This window comes from Lissotriton helveticus, chromosome 5_1 (assembly GCF_964261635.1).
Source record: "Lissotriton helveticus chromosome 5_1, aLisHel1.1, whole genome shotgun sequence".
Taxonomy (NCBI): Eukaryota; Metazoa; Chordata; class Amphibia; order Caudata; family Salamandridae; genus Lissotriton; species Lissotriton helveticus.
In genome coordinates this window covers 619696877-619723581 of record NC_136065.1, presented here as the reverse complement: position 1 = coordinate 619723581, position 26705 = coordinate 619696877, and the positions used below count along the sequence as shown (strand labels likewise).

The window sequence follows — 26705 nt, the reverse complement described above, 5'->3', positions numbered from 1 at the left end:
TGTGTAATCACCTACATGAGTGACCTTGTTCTAACTCCAAGTGTTATTAGTCTAGAAATAATCTAGAAAGAGTATAAAAGAGTTAGAAGAAGACACTATACTGGAGGCGGAGAGGTCCAGCATCTGCTGTTAGAGAACACAGACCTTGTGTCAGAGTCTTTGGTCTTCAACCCAGGCAGTTGCATTTGACTGAGGGAGCCTGACCCTAATTTGCTGAAAGGGGAGGCTCAGGTGCTCTTGGGTATCAGTCCCACTCCTGTGAATCTAAGAGATATATTATCACTCTTGTTATACAGGGTGGATCAACGGGATAATTCCGATTCAGCAACTGTGAGCCAAGAAGAAGTTGAACCTGGTTCATAGGAGGGGATCATCAGCACGTACAATGCTTCAGGGAAAAAGTTATCCATATGTAGTTCAATAAATATGTGGGTTATGTCAAGAAACACCAAGAATTACTGAATAATAAGGAGCATCAATCAAGTTAAGTCAAATTCCAAATACCGCAATCATTTTGAGCATTATTACTGCTAAAGATTCTTTCCTCAAAACTCCTGATGTCAGTAGTATCCCGTCAACAACTTTGGTTTCTTCTGATTCCTTTTCATGCAAACTGGTAAATGGGCCTTTTTTAATGCTACTGTTCAGAACTCACAGAGAAACCCCACACCAAATCAGTACAAAGCCCATTACTTTACCTGATACTTCTAATTCTATTTTTAGAAATGAACCTTCTTGTTGACAACCTGTTGATAGTCTCTTGTGCTTATCTGTGGGTTATCCTAAACAGTCGAATATTGCCAAATACTCAAACCTCTTGGTAAAATATGCAAACAATATCTGTTTTCCACAACAAGGATAGATACCATTCTTCGCCTTCTCTAGTCTGTTGTAAGAGGTTGCTCAATGCTTCCGAACTGTATCGGTTAATCAACTCCTTCAGCATTGCTGGTGGTTGACAACTTCTGCTGAAAGTTTCGGTAGGGGAAATCCTCATCTTTCTCATCGTTGATTCTGTTGTAAGTCTAAGGTGCTAACTCAATCAAAGATGTGGATGTATTCAGTTGAATTACCACCGATGATAGAGTGTCTTTCAGTTCATCCTTTAATCCCTGATGAAAGCGCCACAGCTCACGCTTTGTCAGTCCATACTGCTTTGGAGTCTAAATATAATGCAAAGCCTTGAAGACCTGGCTTTTAACTTGTCCTAACATCTAAGCCCTTAAATCCCTGGACATAACCTACCCTGATCTCTTTCTGTAACGCCTTGATGCTCCTGGGCTAAGTTCGCGCTGGTAATAGTAATATAATGTATTGTATTATTAGCTCTTTGTATTAATTGCAAGCGACTCATACAGGCTGCCTGTCTACTATGCCTCTTTCCAAATATTGAATTGAAATATTATAAAAATGTATCATAATTTGAGAGACAAAGACAGGTTCGGTATAGGGCTGTACCCCTAGTTAAGCGTTTATGAGGTCCAATAATATAGAAGTTATTTTGGCTTATTGGGGTCAAAGAGAGGGCTAGGAGACGAAGTGTAGATTACACTGGCTAAAAATGGCTGAAAGGGCCAAACCTGGCCCTCCTGAATCACCTATATTTTTTGTACCGATAGAGCGGGTGTTTATTTGTACAAGCTGGTCGTTTTCCTGAGTTATCAACTAGGTCTTCAGCTGTAACAAGAAAGCTCATTCTTGCAGTACCGTGATGAAATATTCCTGAATCTTTTTAATGGGGTGTGCCCCATGTGAGGATATTCACTCCTCCCCCATAATCTTTGCCATTGTTCTTTCTTTGTTAGCAGTGCCTACCTCAAATGTCAGAACTGTGATAAGGAAGACTAGAGCGTGGAAAAATGAAGATGAATATGACAACCAAGTATTCAAGGCATTAACTGCTTCACAAGCTTCCTCCTCACAGCCCTACTCTGGCTGGAGACTACAACTCTGTGTGGTACCAGAATTTTGCTGTCAAATTTAAGACACGATATTTGTCTGACAATATTTCTGCACACAATATTCTGACATACAACGCCCCTCTCATTGACACATATGTTGGAGCACTAGAATTGACACTATCAACCAAGGGATCATAATAACACACAATTTTATTCTGATCTTTTGTGGAAGATAGAGAAGTGATGGCTCTGCAACAGGGAGAGGGATATTCAAGCTTAGCACATTGCATGTGTGTAGGCAAATGTGTATGCTTATGTATGTGTGTGTGCGTGCATGCCTGTTATCTATCCCAGAGAAAGCTTAGCAAATACCCGACTGAACCCAACACTTAAACATTGCTGAAAATATTTATTAATTTAAACAGACATTGGGCCATGACAAAATGGTCAAAAAAGAAAACATTGGCCAAATTATTTTCACGTAGATTGAAATAATGAAGACAGAAGAGTGGCGTAGCATTAGCCCCGTGGGGCGTGAGGAGGGTGAACTCCATGGGGCCTCCTCAGCACAGTACACTGACTGGGCCTGGGACCAAGTGGTAGGGGGTTTGCATTGGGGCCCCCTCAAGTTAGGTTACCTCACTGTGATAGGAGCTGGGCAGAGAATAATTAGCCGAGATGTGGATGAAAGACAACACTCTGTATGATAACTTAGAAATAAGGGCGATGAGGATAGGATGAATTCTGTAGACAATAGGGTTGTAACCAAGCAATTGTCAGTTTGAGATCAATGGAATCCCAGCATCTGATTTGGACAGGATTAGAGCAGAGAGGGCACTTGAGGAAATGTGACCAACAGAGTGGGGATCACTCGGGTAGGGAAATGCCCATGATGGCTTTGTGATTATAAAAAAACAACAATGTCTCAACTGGTATTATTGAGAAGATTAGTTATCAAGCATGCACCAAACATTGCAAAAAATGAAAAGTAGGGAGACTCATAGTTCGTTTAAATGTGCCCAAGGCATCATATATTTAGACACACAGATCGTCCCTTGCTAGCTGCTCCTTTGGACAGCCACCTGAGGATCGGAGCTCCGACTCAGATACCGACGATACCGCAGACCCTTTTGTTCCGGATTCAGTTAGTGTGGACCCAACTTCCCCCTATTTGCCCTGCTGGATACTTGGCTCCCATCCAGGTTATCCTGGTAATCTGCAAGGCCCCTTGCTTTTCAGCCTCCGGATTCCGACCTGAACCGGATCTGCTGCCAACCGTTCACCACGTCCCCATTACCTGGTCCATATTTATTGATCGACCGCCCCTCATCGTGGACGCCTGCTTGGTAGTACTCTGCCTCCAGTACCTCCAGGGTCCATCCAGGCCCCACCTCTGCTCCACGTTGTACCCATTAATACCTTACTCCCGGTGAGTTCACTTCCAATCACACCTCTTTGTACCAGTGCCACTTCCCAGCCCTTCACTCACTGGCGCAACCTCTTTCCTTCACAGCTTCATTCATGTCATGGGGTCCAGCCTGACTGAACCGCCGTCAACCTCTTCCTCCACCTACTCTTCCAACCTAAGCTTCCAGGTATACAATTGCCACCCAACTTCCCCCACCCCCCTCCCCTGCCTTTCCTTCCCCTGTTCCACGTTCTTATTTTCCTCTCTCCCTCTCTTGTACAGCACCTTCATTCAGTAATCCGGTCCTGATCATGATCCTAAATCACTAGGATCGAAACGCTATCGACATACCAGCACAACGTCCGGCGCCTTTCAATATGTTCCATAAAAAAGCTTAAAGATAGGTGTCATAAATTCATGTGAATAACTGACTATGAACCATAAGTCCCTTCTTCACCTCGCACCACCGCTGTTTTTACACTCGTCACCTGTGCCGTCCAGCTTTGAGTGTCACAAGCACCTGTGTGCACAAAGTTTTCGGGTTACCTATGTATTAATTGCTTGCAGTGCTGATACAACTGTTTCCAATTTTTCCATAAACCCCTATGTCTTTAATTCTTCAAATGTCTTGCACTCCTCTAAATATATGATTCCGTGGGCACATTTAAACGAACTATGAGTCTCCATACTTTTCTTTTTTTGCAATGTTTTGTGCATGCTTGATAACTAATCTTCTCAATAATACCTGTTGAGACATTGTCGTTTTTTTATACTTCCTTATCCAGGTCTTAATCTGGTCAATGGGGTTACTCCTGTTGTTTATACCTACATGATGGCTTTGGGGTCACCTGGGTAGGAATTAGGGGTCACTCAGTTAGGAAGGAACTTCGGCATCTCCATTGGCTCCCAGTAAAACAGCGTACACAATTCAAAGTGCTTTACACAGTTTTTAAATCTTTGACGGGCAGTGGCCCTGAATATCTGAGAAAACGCCTTCAATGGTATGTCCCCGGAAGAACACTGCGATCCGTGGCGGCAAAGCAAGAGACCATCCCTCGGGTGACAAAAGCCAATTGGGGTGGCAGAAGCTTCATCGCTTGTGCTGCTAAAGCTTGGAACCACTTATCAGCCCATCTCAGGAATGCTACTGAGCTCCTCTCCTTTAGGAGGGGGCTGAAAACATGGCTGTTTTATGAATAGCCATCTTCATTTCTGGTAAACAGTTAGGCACGGCTCAGCGCCAGAACACCTTAGGGAAGAAGTGCGCTTTAAAAGCTTATTAACATAACATTAACATAACCAGCTCCAACACCGGGTTAAGAAAGGAACCAAGCGGGCAAATAAGGGCATGGGTGAATACCATGGGTTTGTATAGTAAGCATCTTCCACTAGTGTGGCTTCATTGCATTTGGGGGGTATCCAGTAGTGTTTAATCACACTTGTTTTGAGGTATCTGAAGTTTCCGTTCGCACATGTGCCTGTGCTTCCGTGGTGTATTTTTCTGACGCGCTGTCTGTTGAGCTGGGTTGAGAGTTGGCACTGGCATCGCTGTGACGTGTACAGGCCGGCTTTTGCCCTTTGCAGGTACTATCTCGTTTGAACATGTTCTTCATTTTATACGTTTTGAAGTTCTTCCTGAAGCAGAGAGAGGCTGCTTTGTCACATTCACAAGTCTTTCGTCCGCACTCCTTAGGATAGCCCCCTGTAATGAAGCACAAGCAATAAGATTTATTAAAACCATAGCCTGGACAGTCCCAAGGCATGAGACCAAAGGTAAAAGCAATGAACAGATCTTTTAGTGCCCGACTGCCAGGCTCATACATTATCCATCTTAAAATGTATAGCTTAACATCATACTCAGTTTTAGGCAGCACAGCTGGCAACGGAACAGGTACAGGGTCCATTTTAGAAAATATCACTTTGTGACACTGTAAGCAATCCTAAAAGGAAAGTATCCTCAACAAACATTCATCCCTGTACTGCTCCATGTTGTTTTGACAAAGAAGAGCTATAAGACACTTCGGGGCACATGCATCAAGGGTTTTTGCATTCGCAAACGGTGCGAATCGCAAAATTCGGCCGTTTGCGAATGCAAATCCCTTTTTTGGGATGCATTAAGGTTTTTGCTATTTTCGCAATTTAAGAAATCGCAATTTGTGATTTCTTAAATGCAATGCTTGAACATTTTTTTTTGCAAATTCGCAAATAGGAAGAGGTAAATTACCATGAAGTTGAACTTCATGGTAATTTGCGAAAACTTTCAAAAATGCACAAAAGTGCATTTTTGAAAGTTTCATTTTACACACACACATGCCCTTGGGGCATGTGTGTGTGAAAAATGTTCTTAAAGTTAAATTTCAGGGGTGCACGGGGGTCCTTTGGACCCCCCCTGCACCCTTGATATAGCATTCTCATTTTGCGATTCCTTAATTGTGAATCGCAAAATGAGAATGGCTTCCCATTCATTCCTATGGGCCTCTAGGGATTCCTTAATTGTGATTCGCAAATTGTGTATCGCAATTAAGGAAAATTAAGAAATCGCAAAAAAAATTGCGATTTCTTAATACATAGCATTTTGCGATTTCTTAATTTTCGCAATTAAGAAATCGCAAAATGTAACAATGATGCATGTGGCCCTTTATTCTCAATCAAAATCCTGCTCAGTTCAGTGTCATTATCCTCATCAGTTGGGACAGTTCTCACTGTGCTCTGTACTGCACCATTTCCTTCCTTGGTGAGTAATATCTTTTGAGAGAATATTGTTGACAGTTTTTCCATTCAGGAAAACCCCAAACGATGCTAACAGATGTCAGAGCTCACTAGCAAGACACACCTGCTTGTAGCTACCTAGATTTTTTTTAAATCAGAAACAAATGTGAACCTTGTGTCTCGAATATAAAGTTATCAAGGTCAAAGTAATTAAATACACTCTTTTGAGTATCAGCTTGGCAATTATGTATAAGTGGCTAGGTTTCAGCACACACAATTAAACCCAGTCATTAGGTTAAGCAAGACTAACATGAGCGATCATGTCACATGAATATAATTCAAAAACTTAAAGTGCTACTAGAACACCGTATTGTCATACCAATTCTCACATGTGAATAGAAAATATTACTACATTAGAAATATGAAATATAGAAAATAAACAAAGTCATGCTTTATGAAACCCAATAAATAATGGTTGCATTAATTCAGATGCGTTGTCCACATATTTACCCAGCATTCCCTGTGCACCAGTCAGTCTCTCTACACGCGTGCCCAGGTGAGCAGACACTTTTGATAAAACTCGTTATTACTCAGCTCCAATTTTACATTATAAATCAGGACCTTGGTAATCTTGACATCCAATCGAACATAACCTCGGCAGGACAGCTCACATGACATCATAAGGAAAAGAGATTCAAGGAAACCCTAGAAACATATCCTGAGACCCTTTAAGGATTATCGATTTGCGTGTATTATCGTCTTGCACTCTCACCCCAAGTAAATTCAGGAAAAGATCTGAAATAACGGTAGTTACATATTTAATTGTTTTCTATCGATACCCCAAAAAATCCTTTTTATTACTAATATTTGTTTTTATAGGTTTTTTTTCCATCCATGTTGTGGTAGAAACCGATGGCAATAATCATTTAGTGCGACAAAGAGGTTATTGTCAATGTTTAGATGTGGAAATACAGAACTCCATGGTCTACGCCTTCGATGATAAAGACAATAGGCGAAGGTTTATTTCACGATTCGGATACAAACATTTGTTGACATCAACAGTCCAATTTCTCCATTCCAAATCCCTCATCACATTCCTTACATGCACATTACAACACATGCCGCAAGTTTAAAAACGGCCTTAAAAGTACATGAATAAAATATGCAGGGTAAAATACAAAACATTAAATATTAAAAAGAAGCCCAAGTTTACCTCCTGATAATTAAAGCAACTATTAAAAGACAACCAATTCTACCCGTTTGTAATGTCTTTCACACAATACATTTTCTTTGGTGTATAGCCTTCCTAATAAAAAGGAGCAGCATTAAAACACACACAATAATCACCAAGTGCAAGCAGGTGTTTCCGTACATTTGTATTATTTCTCATATTCTGAGCAATAAAAATTGGTTTAGCATAATAATACATAAGATTGTTATAAAAGTCGCAGACCGGCATAAAGTGCTGAGTGCTTTGCTTAGTCAAACCATCATGCATGCGCAGGGCGTTGTCATGTCCGAGGGACAAGTCTTATTAGGAAAAGCGACCAACTGATGGACCGTACCAGATCTAACTCTGGTCAAGACATAACGGTGTTGGATGTTATGAACCCAGAACAGATGGTATTGACAATCCTCCCGGTGAGTAAGGGACATGTAGAAAGCAACCGTTGGATTTTTTTAGATCTTTGTACATTCTGTGATCATGTCTGTTTTAAAAAAAAGTAACCTTAATATGCTTCTTGATGAGAGATAAAACTTTAAGTGGGTCTTGCCATACTGACAAGTTAAAGTACTAAAGTATGTATTCATAAAAGAGAGCCCGGGACTAAGACAAACATTATCCAAAGTTAGGCAGTCTAAAATAATTGATTTCGTAAAACATGTTTTCTCTTTTGACTATATGGAAAACCAAAGTAATAAAGGTTTTATTAAAAGCCTTCATATAATGCAGATCCATCTCCTTATGGATGATCAGGGATGAAGCCGAAACCGGTACATATAGCAGGTGTTTTAAAAAGGTGTTTTCCTCAACTTAGAGAGGGTTCATGGGGGTATAAACCCACATTCCCAGCCCAAAAGTAGGAGTGGACACCCTTAGGGACTCCCCAATATTTATTCCCGCATATCATTGTGTAAGGTTTTGTAATGTTAATCACCATTTTTTTAAATACCATAAACTCCCCAAATACATTCATCAGCTTCTGTAGGCCAATGGGTGTCCTAGATATCAGCACAGCATCATTGGCGTACAACGACACACGAATGGGATGACTGGCGATGCAGGGTGCATCGGCCTACAAGGCCTGCAAGGCATCATCAACTCCATTATTAAAAAGTGAAAATAGTGTGGGGGCAAATACGCAGCCCTGTCTAATACCTCTTCCTACTCTAAAAGTGGGAAACATTAACCTTGGGAGCCATATTGAACCTTAGATGATAAGTTCCCATAGAGGTGTGCAAGGAAGCAAACGCTCACCCTCAGGGCACAGAGGAAAACAGGGTTGACCATTCTGACCAGAGAATAGAATGGTCAAATGCACTGCTTACGTCGGCAAAACAAAGGTAAAGAGATCCCAGGTTTGCTCTAGTATACTTTCCAATCAGCATGTCCGAACTTACACATTGCTCAACCATCCCCAGGCCCTTTCTAAATCTGAACTGTGCTTCAGATAGAACAGAATTATCCTGTACCCATTCCTCTAACCCCATTAGTTGATTCTTACTTATCAATTTTACTGAGGAGTCCAGGAGGGAAAATGGGTGATAACATTGGGAATCTGATTCATCATTCTTTTAAAAAACGGGTATAATTATTGGGAAGAATCATACTCTCTCTAGCAGCATTAAACATCAGTGTCAAAATAGGTCCCCGTAGACCCAGGTTGCTTTAAAAGCATCTGCTGGTACACCATCAGGACCAGCAGCCTTTCCGCCTACACTATGATGTAAAGCGAGGACAACCTCTCCAAGAGTGATATTTGGAAGAAAAGAGTTCCAACTTGGGTCTCCCTCACACACAGTTAAGCTACAGTCCTCCAGATTGTTTAAAACTATCAAAAAAGAGCTACCCATGCTTCATAGGAGACTAAAGAATTAAGTTCTGGAATTAGGTTGTATTTAAAAAAAGCGGAATTAACCATATTCCAAGATAGCTTACTACCCTTTGTTTCAGCAGATTGGGTCAGTTTTAACCATGCCTCTCCCTGTAGTACATTCTTCCTGGCTACTAATACCTGTTATTAATTTTTATGGACAGACATAAAAGCCATATGGTACCAGGGAGAACTATAGAGGTGTAATAAGATAGGCTGTAGCTGAATTGGGATGATTTAAGTAGGTTTATTGATTAATTATCGGCTTTAATCATACGATCATTAAAGCCCCACCAGGAGCAGCTCTCTTGCTGCTCAGCCCTCTCTCCCAACTGTCATCCATCCACCAGGCATACACCACATTCTATCATTACATCACACACTCCAACATTCCACTATTCATCCACAGAGGCTGAGCAGCAAGACAGGTTAGTGGGGAAGGTACATGGCATCCAAACCAGAATACCACACCACCTTCCCCCTTAAAGGAACGCAAACAAATGAACAATGTAACATTGAGCATGGTCATTGAAAATTGAAACTTACTTTGAACAATTGAAACTTTCAATAAATGCATAAATGAATCCAATATAACCACCTCTTCCCTCTTTTCAAATAAAATAAAGAAATTAGATTGTTTCAATACATACTTCCGATTGAACTCTATGCCACCAACAGGACATACTAGCTGGCCAGACTAGCATGGTGAAGGTAACAGAGATTTTATCAATTTAAAAAGAATACGAAAATTAAAAGCACAAGAGGTACTATCTGCTACAAGACATACTTAACGTAGCTACAAGTCCTACTAAGTAACGTGTGCACAACGTACTGATAGGAATATGTAGGTGACTAATCCACAGCAAAAACAAATTAAGTAAAGGTGGCAAGTCACATGCAAAGTACTATAATTAAAATAAAACATAATACACTAAAATGTGTAGGTGACGAATCCACGTGAAATAAATCTTAACTAAAGATGGACAGTCACATGCTCATAAGATAACGTATAACACTGCAAATTAAATTAAAATCATGAACAAAAGGTCACATAGTAGGCAATATCTAAATGAATTGTAAGATTTGTATCCATTCCAAAATGGAAGAACAGGGGTAATAAAAGCATATTTCAATCATGTAGTATCCCAAAAATGAAGCATAAACAATAGAACAGTTACCTTTAAAATGTTCAAATAACATATTAATTGTACATATTAAATATGCAATGAATTAAAAATTCATACCACAGAAAGCATTTTAAATCCCATGTACAATTAGGCATAAACGTAATAAGACATCTTATATAATGATCACCAATACATATGAAAATCTAAATACAGTCCCCCATAAAACAATAAATTAAAATAAATGAAGTAGACACCGTTTTCAGGAACAGATGAATGAGTGTGAACATAACCGGAGGCTGACTTAACTCCATGTAAAATGTGGCTGTTCAATTGCAACTGAAATAATCCATGACCTGCAGCAATAGGAGTACAACAATTGATAGAAGTACTTACACGGGCTGCCAACGAAATGACTCGAACTGCCTTACAAAATAAGCATATAAATATAGAGTGCGCATCGCTGGACATAGATGCGCTTTACTAAATAAGGACGTTGCTTAGCCTTTACGTCACTGAGAAGATGGACGTGCTGGATATGAATGTCACTGCTGACAGGAATTAATGTAGACTAAGACTGCAACAAGTCATAAGCGTGCGCGTCGCTGTAATGAGACGCGCTATATTTAATAATTATAAGTAAGCGTGCGCGTCGCTGAAGTAAGACGCGCTATATTTAATGATTCCTTGCTGCCAGGTGGAAACGTTAAGGCATGATTGGCGAACTTTGTCAAAAGGTTGTGTTACCCAGGAAGAGCAGAAGTAGCCAACTTCAAAATGGCGGCATGTTGTCTACGTTGCGCCGTATGGCTCACGGCACGTTTGAGCACCCAAGACTTTAAAATCTGCACAAACGTCACGCGCGAACACCATGGTGAAGGTAAGAACTCTTGCGCATTCCAATTTAAACAGCACTATTACCATTGGACTGCCATGGCTGTGACAAACTCATAGCAGGATTGTAGAAATCTTGTTATCTGCTAAATGTCAAACGATGTTAAAGATTCACATGTCTCAAAGTTCACAAGTCACTTCATGTAATAAAATACAGACTAATTTCCATGACAGGGCAAACGACTGCAACAGCAACAGTGAAACATTCACATGTCGATGTCTTGAGAGTAGACGGACAACACAACACGGGCAGCTCTTCAATGTTGCAGTTCTCCAGAATCTTTCCATAGAATGCACAGATCATGTTGATGAGTGTTTGGCGAACACAATACAGCACACTTTGACTAGCTTTGATCTTGTAAGGCGCTTGAAGACAAAAGTACAGTATGTCAGATGTGCAAAAACTAAGACAAAACACACTTCTACGTGTTTTTCCCTCGTTCCCTTTTTTTAGAGGCTGGAGGAAGACAGCACAACTTCAAGATAGATTCAAAAGCATTTTCTCTGATAAGAAAATTGTTAATTAAAGGCGTGCAGATTGGGTAGGAAAGAGTATCTGCGAGGAGATCAAAATTGCAATAGTCCCTGATGTTCATCCATGCTGAACAAGTATTACCCACAATTACAAGTAGGGGTAGGCAGGAAGAAGCTAGATGCTGTGAACAGGCAGGGACTGGCATACTTAAACTGTATGCTGGCAGTAACTGGGCAGGGTAAAAATTACAGTAGTCCCTGATGCTCTTCTGTATTAACCAGGTAGTGCTCTCAATGAAGAGTAGGACCAGGCAGGAAGAAGCATTGCACTGTGAACAGGCAGGGACTGACATGCTTAAGCTGTATGCTTGCAGTAACTGACACATCCAAAGTTGTGGGCAACCAGTGGTAGGTCACTGGTGGGGCTTAGTTGGGGTGCCAGTAAGCTTGAATAGTTATTGAAAATAATTTTCTCTTACTTGTTAATCTTGATCAGGAAGTTTCTTGAAGATCCTTGATGTTATATGCAGTGTAGGTTCAGACCAATCGTCGCCAAATGAGAAAAGATAGGCTGTAGCCGAGTTGTGATGATTTAAGTAGGTTTATTGATGAATTATCAGCTTGAATCATAAGATAATTAAAGCCCCACCAGGAGCAGCTCTCTTGCTGGTCAGCCCTCTCTCCCAACTGTCATCCATCCACCAGGCATACACCACATTCTATCATTACATCACACACTCCAACATTCCACCATTTATCCACACAGGCTGAGCAGCAAGACAGGTTAGTGGGGAAGGTACATGACATCCAAACCAGAATACCACAATAGGGCAGCTGAGAAGCCTGAGTGGTCAAGCCATCCGTTATTTCTAGTTTGTGTGGGTCTCGGAATTTGTGTCAAAGAGAACTGATAGAACATGTGATATGATTAAAGATAAACAACAGTTTTTCATGGTCCTCTACCTCCTGCAAACAGTAGCTACTCTCAGCTGAATTCTTAGTTAATATTTCATGTAAAAAACTATTAGGCTCTATTCCTGTCCATTTAATCTGAACACTGTTAAGTCTACCTGGCTTATTATTAAGGACTGAAGTGGATACCTCAGTTACAAGCCCTTAAAGAAAAAGGTAACCTTATTGTTTATGGTCACTCATTAGTCAGAGTGATACTAGGGGTACAAACCAGATCACAAGAGGAAGCAAATACCAGGACATGGTCAATAACAGTATTAGAATTTCTACCAATAAAAGAAGGAATCTGTTTCCCATTAGTAACACGTTTATGCTCTAACATAAGAAGATCATATTTAAAAATTACTGAGTTTAATGCATTCACATAGACATTATGACAAAAATGCACAATACCATCCTCATCCAAGCTAGAATAAACACATATCTGCTACACAGGGAAGAGGCATGACTCTATATTGAAATCACCTGCCCATATCAATACACAATTGGAATGGATATGTAAAGTATACTCCACTCCAGTATGAAGATTTTGTAGATTTATTAGGAGGAAGCAGAGTACATCTACTCACAGCAAGCATCTTCTCCAACTGTCCCTACCACACTCTAGAAAACACACACACAGACATACTGCATCGGTCTCCATAGCAATGGTTACTAGGATGTAGTGATCCCACATCTCCTCTTTTTAATCAAACTAAGATAACTATAACAATTACAAATTTAATGAAATAAATTCCTGAGAATAAATGAGAATTAATTAGTTCATAAAGAATACCATGGATAATAAGTTGAGGATTATCCCCCACCTTTGCTAAATTAAAAACAAGTAATTACATAACATACCTGTATCTTGTTGGGAATTTTAACTCTCTACCAACACGTGACGTTTTTCCTGAGATACCAGAAGGCTGTACAACATCACTGGGAATAACTCTGGTAGATTGGGAAGTGAACTTTTTTGATTATTGACAGTGCTATCAGTGACTTCATCCCACATCCAACACATAAAGTTTGAGTAAGAAGGTTTTATAGCTTCTTTATTGTGGTTAATATTATCACACTTAGACAGTCTGTTGTAATGCCAACTTTTTCTATCACTCAAATCTGAAGATTTGGAATATGGCTTAACCACTCGCAATAGTGACGAGTATTTACCTTTTTTTACTTTATAAGGGAGTTTCACTTTGACCCAATCACCCTCTTCCAGATTAATGTCACAAGTGTTGTGTGTTTTGTCAAAATGAACTTGCAAGTTTCATGTATTTTTCTTAAATTGGACCCGACAACAGCTGGTGAACATTTTCCACAAGTCTTCATGGTATTCTAAGCAACGTTGTCTTTTGTGAACAGTTCTCTACCTCTTAATATTCTGAAAGGGCCATACCCTGTACCTGTAGGTGTGATCCTGTAAGCCCAAATTGTACTTAAAAGTTCCTTCTCCCAATTTTTTCCAGCATTGAAAGACGCTTGTACGCTACCCATGATGACCCTGTTGAATCTTCCCACAATGCCATTTCCTGCTGGATGATAAACAGGTGTTCTCCTTCCGCAAATACCATTTCTTTATAAAAAAAATTAATAATTTCCAGATGAAAATTATGGACCATTGTCACTGAGAATGTTCTTGGGAATTCCTTCTAGCATAAATACACTTTCCAAAAATGTTATGACTTGTTTTGTATCAAAGTTGTCAGTGATTTTAATTCCTGGCCACTTTGGGTAATCATCAATGACTACTATAATGTGTTTGTGTTGGCCATTTTCATCTTCAATAGGACCCAACCAATCAATACGGAGGTTTTCCTAAGGTCGATCTGGAAGAAGTCTAGAGCCAAGGGTGGGTCTGAGCACTCTTTGGGTTTTATCAGCATCTTGGCAAATATAACACTGTTTAACACATTTTTCTGTGTCTCTGTCCACACCAGGCCACCAATATGACATTTTGATACTAGCCTTTTACTTAAGAATGCCAAGATGACCTTCATGATTTAATTCAAAAACTTTGAGTTGTAATTTTGCGGGGACAACTATTATTTCTCCTCTGCAGATATAACCAGACTTGTCAATAGATAGTTCATTTTGTATTTCCCACATAGCTCTTAATTCACCTTGACTCTCATTTTTGCTGGGCCATCCTTTGGTGATGAAGGATGTGGCTTTTCTCAATACTTCATCTTGTGAGTATTCAGTGTCCCATTCTTCCTTGGAAATAGCATTAGAATTTTCGTACACCACTGCTACACTGAAGTCATCCCAATCAGATTGCTCTGAATTTTCGTACGGTAAGGGGGATCTACTGAGGTAGTCCGCTACCAGATTCCTTTTTCCAGGTTAGTATTCATATCATAAGTGAAATCTGAGAGTTTAAAGTTAATTTTTGCTATTCTTGGAGTGGCTTTGAATATGCCTTCTGAAGTCAACACTTTAAGCAATGGTTTATGGTCAGTACGGAGAATAAATGTGCTGCCCCACACAAACTGCCTAAATTTTTCCAATGGCCATACTGTGGCTAGCATTTCTTTTTCTACCACTGAGTATTTCTTTTCTGTTGGAGATAGTGATCGAGAAGCAAAAGCGATAGTTACTTCCTCACCTTTGTCATTGATTTGTGATAGAATAGCTCCTAAGCCTTTGCCACTCGCATCTGTGGTGATGATGCTTGGTGCTAGATTGTTAAATGCTTGAAGGGGGAAAGAAGAAATAAGAGCATTCTTTATTTGTGTGAAATAATCTTCAAGTTCCTTATTCCAGATAAATTCTCTGTTTTACCTTAAGTAATTGTCTTAAATTGTAGGTTTTAGAAGCAATGTTTTGTACAAATTTTGAGTAGAATTCGGCCATGCCGAGAAATGACCTTATATCATCTTTTGACTTTGGTGTAGGAGCCTTTTTGATTGCTTCAATTAACCCCTTTGTAGGAGAGATTCCATTACCACATAGTTTGTGGCCCAGGTAAGTTAGTTAATCCTTTTTCAGATAAGATGTGGAGAACAGTTTTTAGTCTCTCATCATGTTCGTTCCTTGTCACGACCCATAATTAATATAATGTCCTGGAAGTAGGTAATGCCATTTAAAGCTTTACATAATTTGTGCATTAATCTTTGGAACATGGCAGCAGCAGAGGAAAGACCAAAAGGCACACGCATAAAACAGTAACATCCAAAATGATTTATAAAGGCTGTTAGGCCTCTACTGCTGTCATGTAGCTGGATTTGGTGATAAGCCAATGTTAAGTCTATTGTCGAAAACCATTTAATTCCATTGGTCTTTGCTAGTAATTTATCAATTCTGGGTAAGGGAAATTTGTCTATTATGATATTTTTGTTAAGATCTCTCAAGTCAATCCGTAGGCGCAACCGTCCATCAGGTTTGCGCGCTACGACTAAGGAAGCAAGCCATTCTGCACTTTCTACAGGTTCTATTGTCCCTTTTTTTACTAGGATGTCTAATTCAGCCATGACACCATCTCCTATGCTAAACGGTATGTTTTTGGCTTCATGACAAACCGGAACAGCATTGTCTTTAAGTATAATCTTCTGAACAAAACCACACAGATTTCCTACCTTGCCCGAAAACACATTAGGAATTTTTTTAACAATGTCACTAGATAAGTTTGTGTCTGTCTCATCTAATAACATAACTTGGTTTTCCATTTTAGGATTAAGGATGATTCCTAGTTCACCCTAATCGATCCATCCTAGTACAGATGGTTCCTTTTCAGCTATGTATAATTTGCACATGGCGCTTCTGTTTTTGAACACAAATAGAACCTCTACATAACCTACCATGGGAATCTTTTCTCCAGTGAACGTTACAGGTTGGATGTCTGGAGGTTTCAATTTTTGTTCAAGAACTTTCGCAAATTTACTCTCCCATATGTCACTTTGAATGATGGTGTATGGTGAGCCAGAATCAGGTACTATTTGTAAATTAACACCACCTATATTGACTTCGCAAATAGGTTTCTTTCTTCCTGATGAACTTACATTCAATACAACATTTTCAGTATCATTTATATCGTTTATGCATAAAATAATGGCGGTATTCCCATCATCAATATGTTCAACATTTTTGTCTTCAATGCATCCTACTACTTTCTTATTGCCTTTCTTAATTCTCCTCCTGCAAACTTTTGTAAAATGGCCTGTAATACCACAAAAACCACATCTGGATTTCAAAGCTGGACACCATTTTTCATTCGCATTATGACCTTTGTAACCACATCTGTAGCAAGTCAATTGTTTCTCATCCTGAAAATTTCTTTTAACATTAAAGTTTTTCTAGTTAACTTCCTTATAGATATGTTGTCAAAATTGTTTTACATCGTTTGTGTTACTGGATACTTTGCTAGCTACATTACCTTCTTCATTATTTTTAAGTGCAACTTGTGCACACCTTTTTGACATTTCTCCCTTTTTGACTATGGCTATATTTTCATTCAATGGAGCATCTCCACATATCCACAGTTTTTCTTGAATAGCGGCATTATTGGAGTGCATAACAAGTTGGTCTCTAATAAAGCTGTCGTGAAGATTGCCAAAATCACAATTAATAGATGATTTTTTCAAAGAAGACACATAATCTTCTACAGATTCTGATTTATGTTGTTTCCTTTGAAAAAAAATCATTTTTACTAAATCCTACCCACACAGTGGGTTGAAAATGTGCATCGAGATCTTCAAAAGCTTCCATAAATACATTAGAGCTTCCTCCAGATCTATCATTTTTTTCCATTTGATAATAAATTCTAGACCATTCTGGTCCTAAACTATGTAAGATTATGTTTGTAGTCATAGTCTCCATCGTTCAATGCGAGGAGGTATCTTGGCCCTTGGATTGCCAAATATAGTTAGTAAAGCTTGTTGATCAGTAACTAGCACAAAAGGCTTTCCGTAGAGGATACATGCAAAGTCCATACTACAGCTTAGCTTTATTTTTCAGGTTGTGAATAAGCATGTTATGTTTGGGATAAACTTCTACTTGCATATGCCACAGTATGCCTTTGAGCATTCGGATGTCTGCTGTGCTTTGCAAGGATGGTGCCGAAACCTCTGTATGAAGCTTTGGATTGAAATATGCCATTTCAGTAGCATTCGCAGTGGCTTGTTTGATATTCTCAAAACATATCTCACATTCATGTGACCAATTAAATTAAACATTCTTTTTTTATCAACTCTCTCAATGGAGCACTTACAGTGGCAAAATCTCGTATATATTTGGAACAGTGGCTGGCCATGCCAAGAAATGTGCTCACCATAGAAACATCTTGCGGGGAATTAGCATTTGATAGAGGTTGTACTATTACAGGATCAGGTGTCATACACTCAGCAGAAAAGATATGGCCAAAGAATTTTAACTTTGAATGCAGATAAATGTCAGTTCCACAAGACAAAGTCTTACCTGCATCTGCAAGTAAATGGCATTCTATTGTGCAAGATTTATTGTGCTCTTTTTTTATGGCTCCAAAAACCAATATGTCAACCCTTCATTACAGGCTGTACGATGCATCAAATTGTGTCTTGTGGATGCCCCGTCCACTGAAATTTAAATCCCATTATATCCTATAGGGTTTATATTTCGGTTAACCTTTTTGCCAAGATCTAAATCGGGTCCTTAGTTCTATACTATTGAAACAGACTAACAAGTGTAGAAAAGGTTGTAATATATCTCCAACTTTCTTCGAGATCTACCTGATGACAATCTTTATTCAAATCAAGGCGAGAGAAGATCTTTGCTCCATTAAATTACATTGTCATGTCAGTAATATGTGGACCTGGATTTCACTGTCATTCATTTGACTTGTTTGGCAGGCGCATGTCAACGCATATGCATACAGTTCCTTCATTGTCATTTTTGGGAACTACCACTATGGATGAAACCCATGGCGTGGAACCAGTAGACCACTCAATGATATCATGTTTAAGTAACGATTAAAGGTCTTTTCCCATAGCATCTTAAAGCAATTTGCCTATGTCTTTGAGTAACAGGAGAGACATCCTCATTATAATGCAGCTTTATTCTCAAACTCTTACACTTTCCTAAACCATGAAACAAAGAAGGGAATTGACTAACTATTTCCTTGTGAGCATTCATGTTGTGGTTTATGGAAATCAGTCCCCCATCAGCAGCTGCGAAGAACCTGCGTAGACAGTCACTTGATGCTATACCTAGAATGACGCTAGAATTAATCAGTCATGTCTATCAGAACACTCTTCAGCTCTGGCAGCCATTAACACTCGCTCCAGATTAAGTTTCTTTCAGCCTTCCTTCTGAATGTGTCAGACAAGCATCCCTCAATAACTCTAAGACGTATAGCTTCTTTGTCATTAAATTAATTGAACTTAGTGTTTGAGTGTGTCAAGTCTCTCCACAGATTCATCAATGGTTTTACCAACTCTGTCATTCTCGACTGAAAATGTATCTTTTGTAATCTACATTAGGCATTGGATTCAACTTGTACCTCAAAGTTTCTTTAATCTGATGGTATGTGATTTCTTCATCAGTTCGCTGCATCCTCCTTATGACTTCTTTTAAACCATCATCAACACAATGTAAGAGGTCTTTGATCAGCTCTTTGCTATCAGTCTCTTCAAGTGCATCAATGAAATCATCAAATGTCTCTAGCCACCCAATCCATCTATCACCAATATTTGACTTTTTGGCGGTGTTGAAATGTGGTGGTGGTCAATTCAAGAAGGCGGCACATTATTAGCATTTATGGTAGTGGCTGACATTGAGGGTGTAGCTCTTTCAGAGATTATAGGCTGGCCACTAGGCCCTGTGTCATCTGCAACATCACTGAGGCCCTGCAGTGGATTGTCCTCCGATTGTCCTGGACAGTATGATACAGCGACCTCCTTCTTTGTATTCACTAGAGCCATTCACTTTCTGGAGACCTCTGGATTTATTCTGAGCCACCACCTGGAAGCTTTGGTGGTGTTTCACTGAAGGTATAGGATGGCTAAGTAAGCACAACCATTGTGCTTCTTCTAGTGTCTTCTCGCTCAGTGCTGCGGTCGTAGAGCTCCACATATCGAAGCTTCGGTAAGTGTAATAATAGTTACTTTCTGGTCAATTATTTAGTCAGCCAACTCTTTATGTATTTTACTACTGCAGTCCTTATCAGTTCTTTTCTATTTCTGTATGTATCCACATTTGACAGCAGTGCTCCATATAAGGAATGACTTTATGGGGCATGGTAGCACTGTACCTTAATGCATGGCCCAACCAGCATGTTTACGACCAGCGGCGTGTAGACTCTCTTCATTGCTTTTGTTATCCTCAACTGCTTCACAGCGGCTGAAGTTGTGCTTTGACTCCAAATCCATTAAGCATGGATTCCGTACGTCTACAATGACACATATGGCATGTATACGAGCAATTTGCTTGCACCACAGCAAACTCGCTGGGAGAGCAGTGACGATCTTTGAGTTACTTATCCCCTATCTCCTCACCATTTGTAGAGTCTTCCCCCGCCTGGGTACCCACCAATGACTATGCCACACACAGAGCTTAGTATTACACATCTTTATTTTTTTGCAGTCAACTTCAAACCTATCATTCTAAATCGGCCTCCACTGCATTCTGCTCGAACACCTACATCACAGCTCTACGGAGTCCATCAGGAGCCAAAAGGGTTCCAGCATTGCTAACTCAAAAGATACTACAGTACTGTCTCTAAGATTAGGAATAATAGGCCCCTGAAGAAAGGCAGGAAAAAGAAAGGAAGGCAACTCTTAGAAAAGGGACCCCCATGAGCCGATGAAAGTCTACCCAGAAAGAGAGAACCCCAAAGGTGGAACGTGCAAGGTCTGTCTGGTCCCCAAGAAGCCCTGAGGTCACAGGCAGCTGATCAGGTTAAGGGTGCCAATCCCTGAGCTATCCGAAGAAGGAGAGGAAGGAGGGTCTCTGCCACAAGATGTGGTAGCCCTCTACTCAGAAAAAGCAGAGGGCACACTGAACTAAACATAGCCCCTACAGTAGCATATCGACCTGTTAGTGGAGAGCTATGGGTGTGGTTCAGAGCACTAACAGCTTTTAGTAGCCCCTGCTGGGTGTTTGCCTTTATGGCAGCACTGTCCCCAGCCTGGTGGTCATACCCATGATGGGTAGCAAGACTGTACGGACTGTTTCCATGAAGAGAAGGGTCAAGGCTGATTTGCATATTGGCTGGATAAAAACTGAAGTGGAATGATGAGCAAAAAAAGTATGGGTTGGAATGCTACCCTTTATGATTGCCAGCACTTGCAATAATTACAAGCATTCCTCCCACCACTTTTATGTATTTTATGTACCGCCCTAAGTAGCATGATTATGCCCAGACGTGGGTCCCGTGCTGACTATGTCACTGGTACCAAGCTGTACCCAGCTGATAAGCCCATAACTAGGGCAAACTGGTCCCTGTTTGCTTATGTTCAGATTGGTAAACAGACATAATATCGACTACAAAATATCGAATGGACATAATATCGAGTACAAAATATAGGCTGGACAAAATATCGAATGTATCAAAAACACTAAAGGGAGGTAGAGCGAAGGGCTGGATTCCTGCTCCACTAAGTACTTAAATAAACAAAGAGAATTCAACTCACAGGGGGGGGGGGGAAGAGTGTTCGACACGGTTGAAGCACTCAGTGTTGTATAAAATACCCCTCACACACCAAAAGGCCCCTTGGTGTCATGCTTCATCATCGGGGTCTTCGCACCCCTCTATCGGGGTGCGGCGTGCTACGACCAACGACTACGCGGGAGCACTTATAGTAATGACTATGTATGGTGTGGATTGTGTGGGGTGTATTTATAAGTGAGTGGTGGGATGTGGTGAAGGATTAAAAAGTACCTGGCACATAAGTCTATAGAATAAAATGTATTCTGAACTCTGGCTGGTACTGTTAAAAGAAGTGCAGTATGAGGTCAATTCTGTTAATTTAAGGAACAGGACCTCTGGTGTGCGTCGACATGTTTCGGAGTCAAGCTCCTTCTTCAGGACAGGGGCACAACTTCCCCACCTTACTCACGTATTTTTAAGAAAAATAAATGTGTATTTACAAAAAAGTGAAATAGAGAGGCTTAGTGTGCCTACAGCGGTCTGCTACAAGTACAATGACCTGCAGAAAGACAAAAAAGAGAGATAAACCAATGGTTACCCTGTAGCGGGTAGTTCAAGCAGGTGCAGTCACCTGGAACCTCACCAAATGCTTATAATAAGCCCTGTAAAAAGAAAAAGAAACTCACAACACATACAACATATAACATAGAAACACTAGGAGTTACTAGCAGTAGTGGTCATACTTATGAAGCTTGTTTGTTGGCCTCATGAGCATAAAGGCACGTCAGGGGTGTTGCTTGATTCGCAATCTGTAGTAAGGAGGAATGATGCAGTTTTTAATAAATCATTCTTCACTTACTTAGGAGAAAGAAGTCGTTTTCTTGGTTGTTTAGGTTAATACTCACATACACAGGACGCTTTGATCACCGTCTTACCCCTCATGCTGCTCCGCTGGTGTGAGGCGGTAATCGGGTTTGCGCTATTTATACTTTTTTGTAATAGGGCGGAAGTGTCTACATGACCTAACATGGATGTTCCGCTCGTTGTCGTTAATTGTACCCATGTAAGGAGCATCCGCTCCCTGACCATACAAAGTACTCGTATGTCTGACACGGGCTCACATATGGCCAGCATCTGTGGGCGCGAGTGTACCCCTTGCGGCGCTCGCGTAGGGGGTACTGATGTTTAGCGCATGAGTGCCTATGTCCTCTGTTCAAAGTCGGGAAGGATATTGACAGATAGGAGGGCTCGTGGGTTAGAAAGGTTGAAAAAATTACGAAGACATGGCACATCAGTAGAATTTACATTCAAGGATGTTTTTAGTCCCAAAATCACTGAGAAAATAAAGTGGGAGTTGGTAATTATCACGCATGTACATATTGGTATTTCTCACTCTGGTAATTGATACCTCTTCAGTATTACGTGTGATTCTGAACATACATATTAATTAGATAGCTGACCCCAGGGCACCTCATCATTGAGCCCGATTTTGTGGGTGCCAAGTCTAAACACCCATCTTTGTTCCTTTTGAAATAGGCCATTCTCAGACGGTAGTTGCTCTATGATGGTCCAGTTTAGATCATTCACACAATGCTGGGCTGTGAGGTAATGTGTGGCCATTTTCGTGATGCTTTTCTTACAGCGCACATTGCTCTTGTGTTCATTCATTCTCGTCTTGATGGCCCTGGTAGTCATACCTACAGACTCGAGATTACAGGGGCACTTTATAAGGTAGACTACGTTTTTTGAGTTACAGTTGGAGAACCTCCTTTGCTCCCAAATAGTTCCATTCCGGAAAGTCTGGAAAGCACAGAATCTGGAGCGGTAAATGTCGATTTTGGTCTGAGGCCGGTATCAGTTGTAGGTGTGGGGGACGGTTTGTCCATGAAGTAGGCCTGTAATTTCAATTTTCGTATGAACTCTTGCATCTCAATGTTGACCCTGAAGATGTCTGGTTTTTGTGTAGGCACAAAACCCAGGCCTTTATTTAGCACTTTTTTCTGTATTTCCGTCAATGGTTTTAGAGTTAGGTTCACCACTAGGTCCCTCTCTGGTTGCTGGTTGACGGTTGGTTGGGCAAGGAGCCTGTCATACTCCTGGTTTGTCGGGGGTTCCCTTGGTCTTTGTCCTCCCATGTGACATGGTTGCCCTTCCGGTTCTTACCCCTCCAGATTCTGTGCTCCCAATAGAGCTACTAGCATTTGAAAAAGCCCTGATGACTGAGGTCAACAAATTGGATGTGTCGTCCTCACGAACATTTCATAACACTACCAAGGAAGAGCAACAAGCTACCAAAGCTCTATCAGAAGACATGAGTATCACTATAAAACCAGCGGACAAAGGCGGAGCCATCGTCTTGCAAACCACAGAAGCTTATGACAACGAATGCATGAGACTGCTGTCAGATAGACGCAACTACATGATTCTGCAACAGGACCCCACTGAGAACTTAAGGATAAAAATCGGAGGGATGATTGAAGAAGCCTTAGCACATGACTGGCTGAGCAAGAAGGAAGGGGAATTTTTGGAGCAGAAAAACCCTCGCATCCCCTACTTCTACTGCATCCCTAAGATCCACAAGAGCCTCACCCATCCACCTGGGAGACCGATAGTATCCGGTATCGGCTCTATTTTGGAACCCCTGTCAAAATTTGCTGACGCTTTTCTAAGACCACTGGTACAATCAACAAACACCTACCTTAAAGACACAAAAGCTGTCTTACAACTTCTCCAAAATACAACATTTGACCCTCAGACCCAACTGCTAATCAGTCTAGACGTAGAGAGCCTCTATACTAGCCTCCCCCACGATGAAACACTTCTGATCATCGAGGAAGTATTATTTTCCACACAATGGAAATATCAAACACCACGAGGGCTAGTATTGGAATGCATCTCATTGGCACTGCAAAAGAATTTTTTCCAATATAAGACCACGATTTATCAGCAATGCCATGGGACCAGCATGGGAAGTACCTTTGCTCCAAGTCTGGCCGGGCTCTACGTACACCACCTCGAGGCAACCAGGATTCTTCACAATTTGAACCCATACAGATCCAACATAAAATGCTGGAGGAGGTACATAGATGACATCCTTGTCATCTGGGAAGGTGACCGACAATCTGCGGAAGATTTCCAAGTCTGGTTGAATAACCAGAACGCATTCCTCAAATTCACGAGCTCGATCTCAGACCACATGTTGGTTTTCCTGGACTTAAACATATACGCAGAAGGAGGCTGTTTGAAAACCACTACTCATTTCAAACCGACATCCAGAAACTGCCTACTACGATACGATAGTTTCCACCCCAGGCACCTGCGTGAGAACCTACCTTACGGACAATTCTTACGCCTCAGGCGTAATTGTACTGATGTGTCAGATTACAAACTACAGGCGCAGGACCTGAAAGAAAAATTGAAACTACGAGCGTACCCGACCAGAATCATTGACAAAGCAATGAAGAGGGCCAAGAATAACAACAGGGAGGCACTATTGGAAGAGCGACAAAAAGAACCAAATGAAAGTAAACGTCCAATATGTGTGACAACATTCAACACTATGTCCAACGATGTATCCAAAATCGTGAATAAACATTGGAAAATACTAACATGTGGTAACTTGAATTTGGAAAAACCACTGTTCGCCCACCGCAGGGGACGCAATCTCAGAGACATGCTGGTGCACACCCGACCAAAACCTACAACAACTGCCATACAACCATCCATAGGTATTCAAGGTCATTTCGCCTGCGGCAACTGTAGCAGTTGCCATCTAACACAGAAAAGCACAAAACTGACTTTCCGGAATGGAACTATTTGGGAGCAAAGGAGGTTCTCCAACTGTAACTCAAAAAACGTAGTCTACCTTATAAAGTGCCCCTGTAATCTCGAGTATGTAGGTATGACTACCAGGGCCATCAAGACGAGAATGAATGAACACAAGAGCAATGTGCGCTGTAAGAAAAGCACCACGAAAATGGCCACACATTACCTCACAGCCCAGCATTGTGTGAATGATCTAAACTGGACCATCATAGAGCAACTACCGTCTGAGAATGGCCTATTTCAAAAGGAACAAAGATGGGTGTTTAGACTTGGCACCCACAAAATCGGGCTCAATGATGAGGTGCCCTGGGGTCAGCTATCTAACTAATATGTATGTTCAGAATCACACGTAATACTGAAGAGGTATCAATTACCAGAGTGAGAAATACCAATATGTACATGCGTGATAATTACCAACTCCCACTTTATTTTCTCAGTGATTTTGGGACTAAAAACATCCTTGAATGTAAATTCTACTGATGTGCCATGTCTTCGTAATTTTTTCAACCTTTCTAACCCACGAGCCCTCCTATCTGTCAATATCCTTCCCGACTTTGAACAGAGGACATAGGCACGCATGCGCTAAACATCAGTGCCCCCTACGCGAGCGCCGCATTTTCACACGCATGCGCGGCACTAAGTATTCAAGCTACGCGCATGCGCGCAAGGGGTACACTCGCGCCCACAGATGCTGGCCATATGTGAGCCCGTGTCAGACATACGAGTACTTTGTATGGTCAGGGAGCGGATGCTCCTTACATGGGTACAATTAACGACAACGAGCGGAACATCCATGTTAGGTCATGTAGACACTTCCGCCCTATTACAAAAAAGTATAAATAGCGCAAACCCGATTACCGCCTCACACCAGCGGAGCAGCGTGAGGGGTAAGACGGTGATCAAAGCGTCCTGTGTATGTGAGTATTAACCTAAACAACCAAGAAAACGACTTCTTTCTCCTAAGTAAGTGAAGAATGATTTATTAAAAACTGCATCATTCCTCCTTACTACAGATTGCAAATCAAGCAACACCCCTGACGTGCCTTTATGCTCATGAGGCCAACAAACAAGCTTCATAAGTATGACCACTACTGCTAGTAACTCCTAGTGTTTCTATATTATATGTTGTATGTGTTGTGAGTTTCTTTTTCTTTTTACAGGGCTTATTATAAGCATTTGGTGAGGTTCCAGGTGACTGCACCTGCTTGAACTACCCGCTACAGGGTAACCATTGGTTTATCTCTCTTTTTTGTCTTTCTGCAGGTCATTGTACTTGTAGCAGACCGCTGTAGGCACACTAAGCCTCTCTATTTCACTTTTTTGTAAATACACATTTATTTTTCTTAAAAATACGTGAGTAAGGTGGGGAAGTTGTGCCCCTGTCCTGAAGAAGGAGCTTGACTCCGAAACATGTCGACGCACACCAGAGGTCCTGTTCCTTAAATTAACAGAATTGACCTCATACTGCACTTCTTTTAACAGTACCAGCCAGAGTTCAGAATAAATTTTTTTCTATAGACTTATGTGCCAGGTACTTTTTAATCCTTCACCACATCCCACCACTCACTTATAAATACACCCCACACAATCCACACCATACATAGTCATTACTATAAGTGCTCCCGCGTAGTCGTTGGTCGTAGCACGCCGCATCCCGATAGAGGGGTGCGGGGGCCAAAATATCGAATGGACAGAATATAAACATCAAAAATATCGTTTTGAATCGAATGTTAAAAATATAGAAAGTTAAAATAT

The 26705-nt window shown here is 40.8% G+C and overlaps 1 protein-coding gene across 1 annotated transcript in view; it reads right to left on the bottom strand.

Annotated features, from left to right (window-relative positions):
* Positions 1-4007: 4007 nt before the first annotated feature.
* The window catches only part of LOC144754784 (basic phospholipase A2 homolog), a 63808-nt gene continuing 41110 nt past the window's right edge, over positions 4008-26705 (bottom strand). Inside the window, exon 3 of the mRNA XM_078642990.1 lies at positions 4008-5011. Within this exon, the coding sequence (XP_078499116.1) occupies positions 4743-5011 (269 nt within the window). The 3' untranslated portion in view covers positions 4008-4742. The remainder of the gene's footprint in view (positions 5012-26705) is intronic.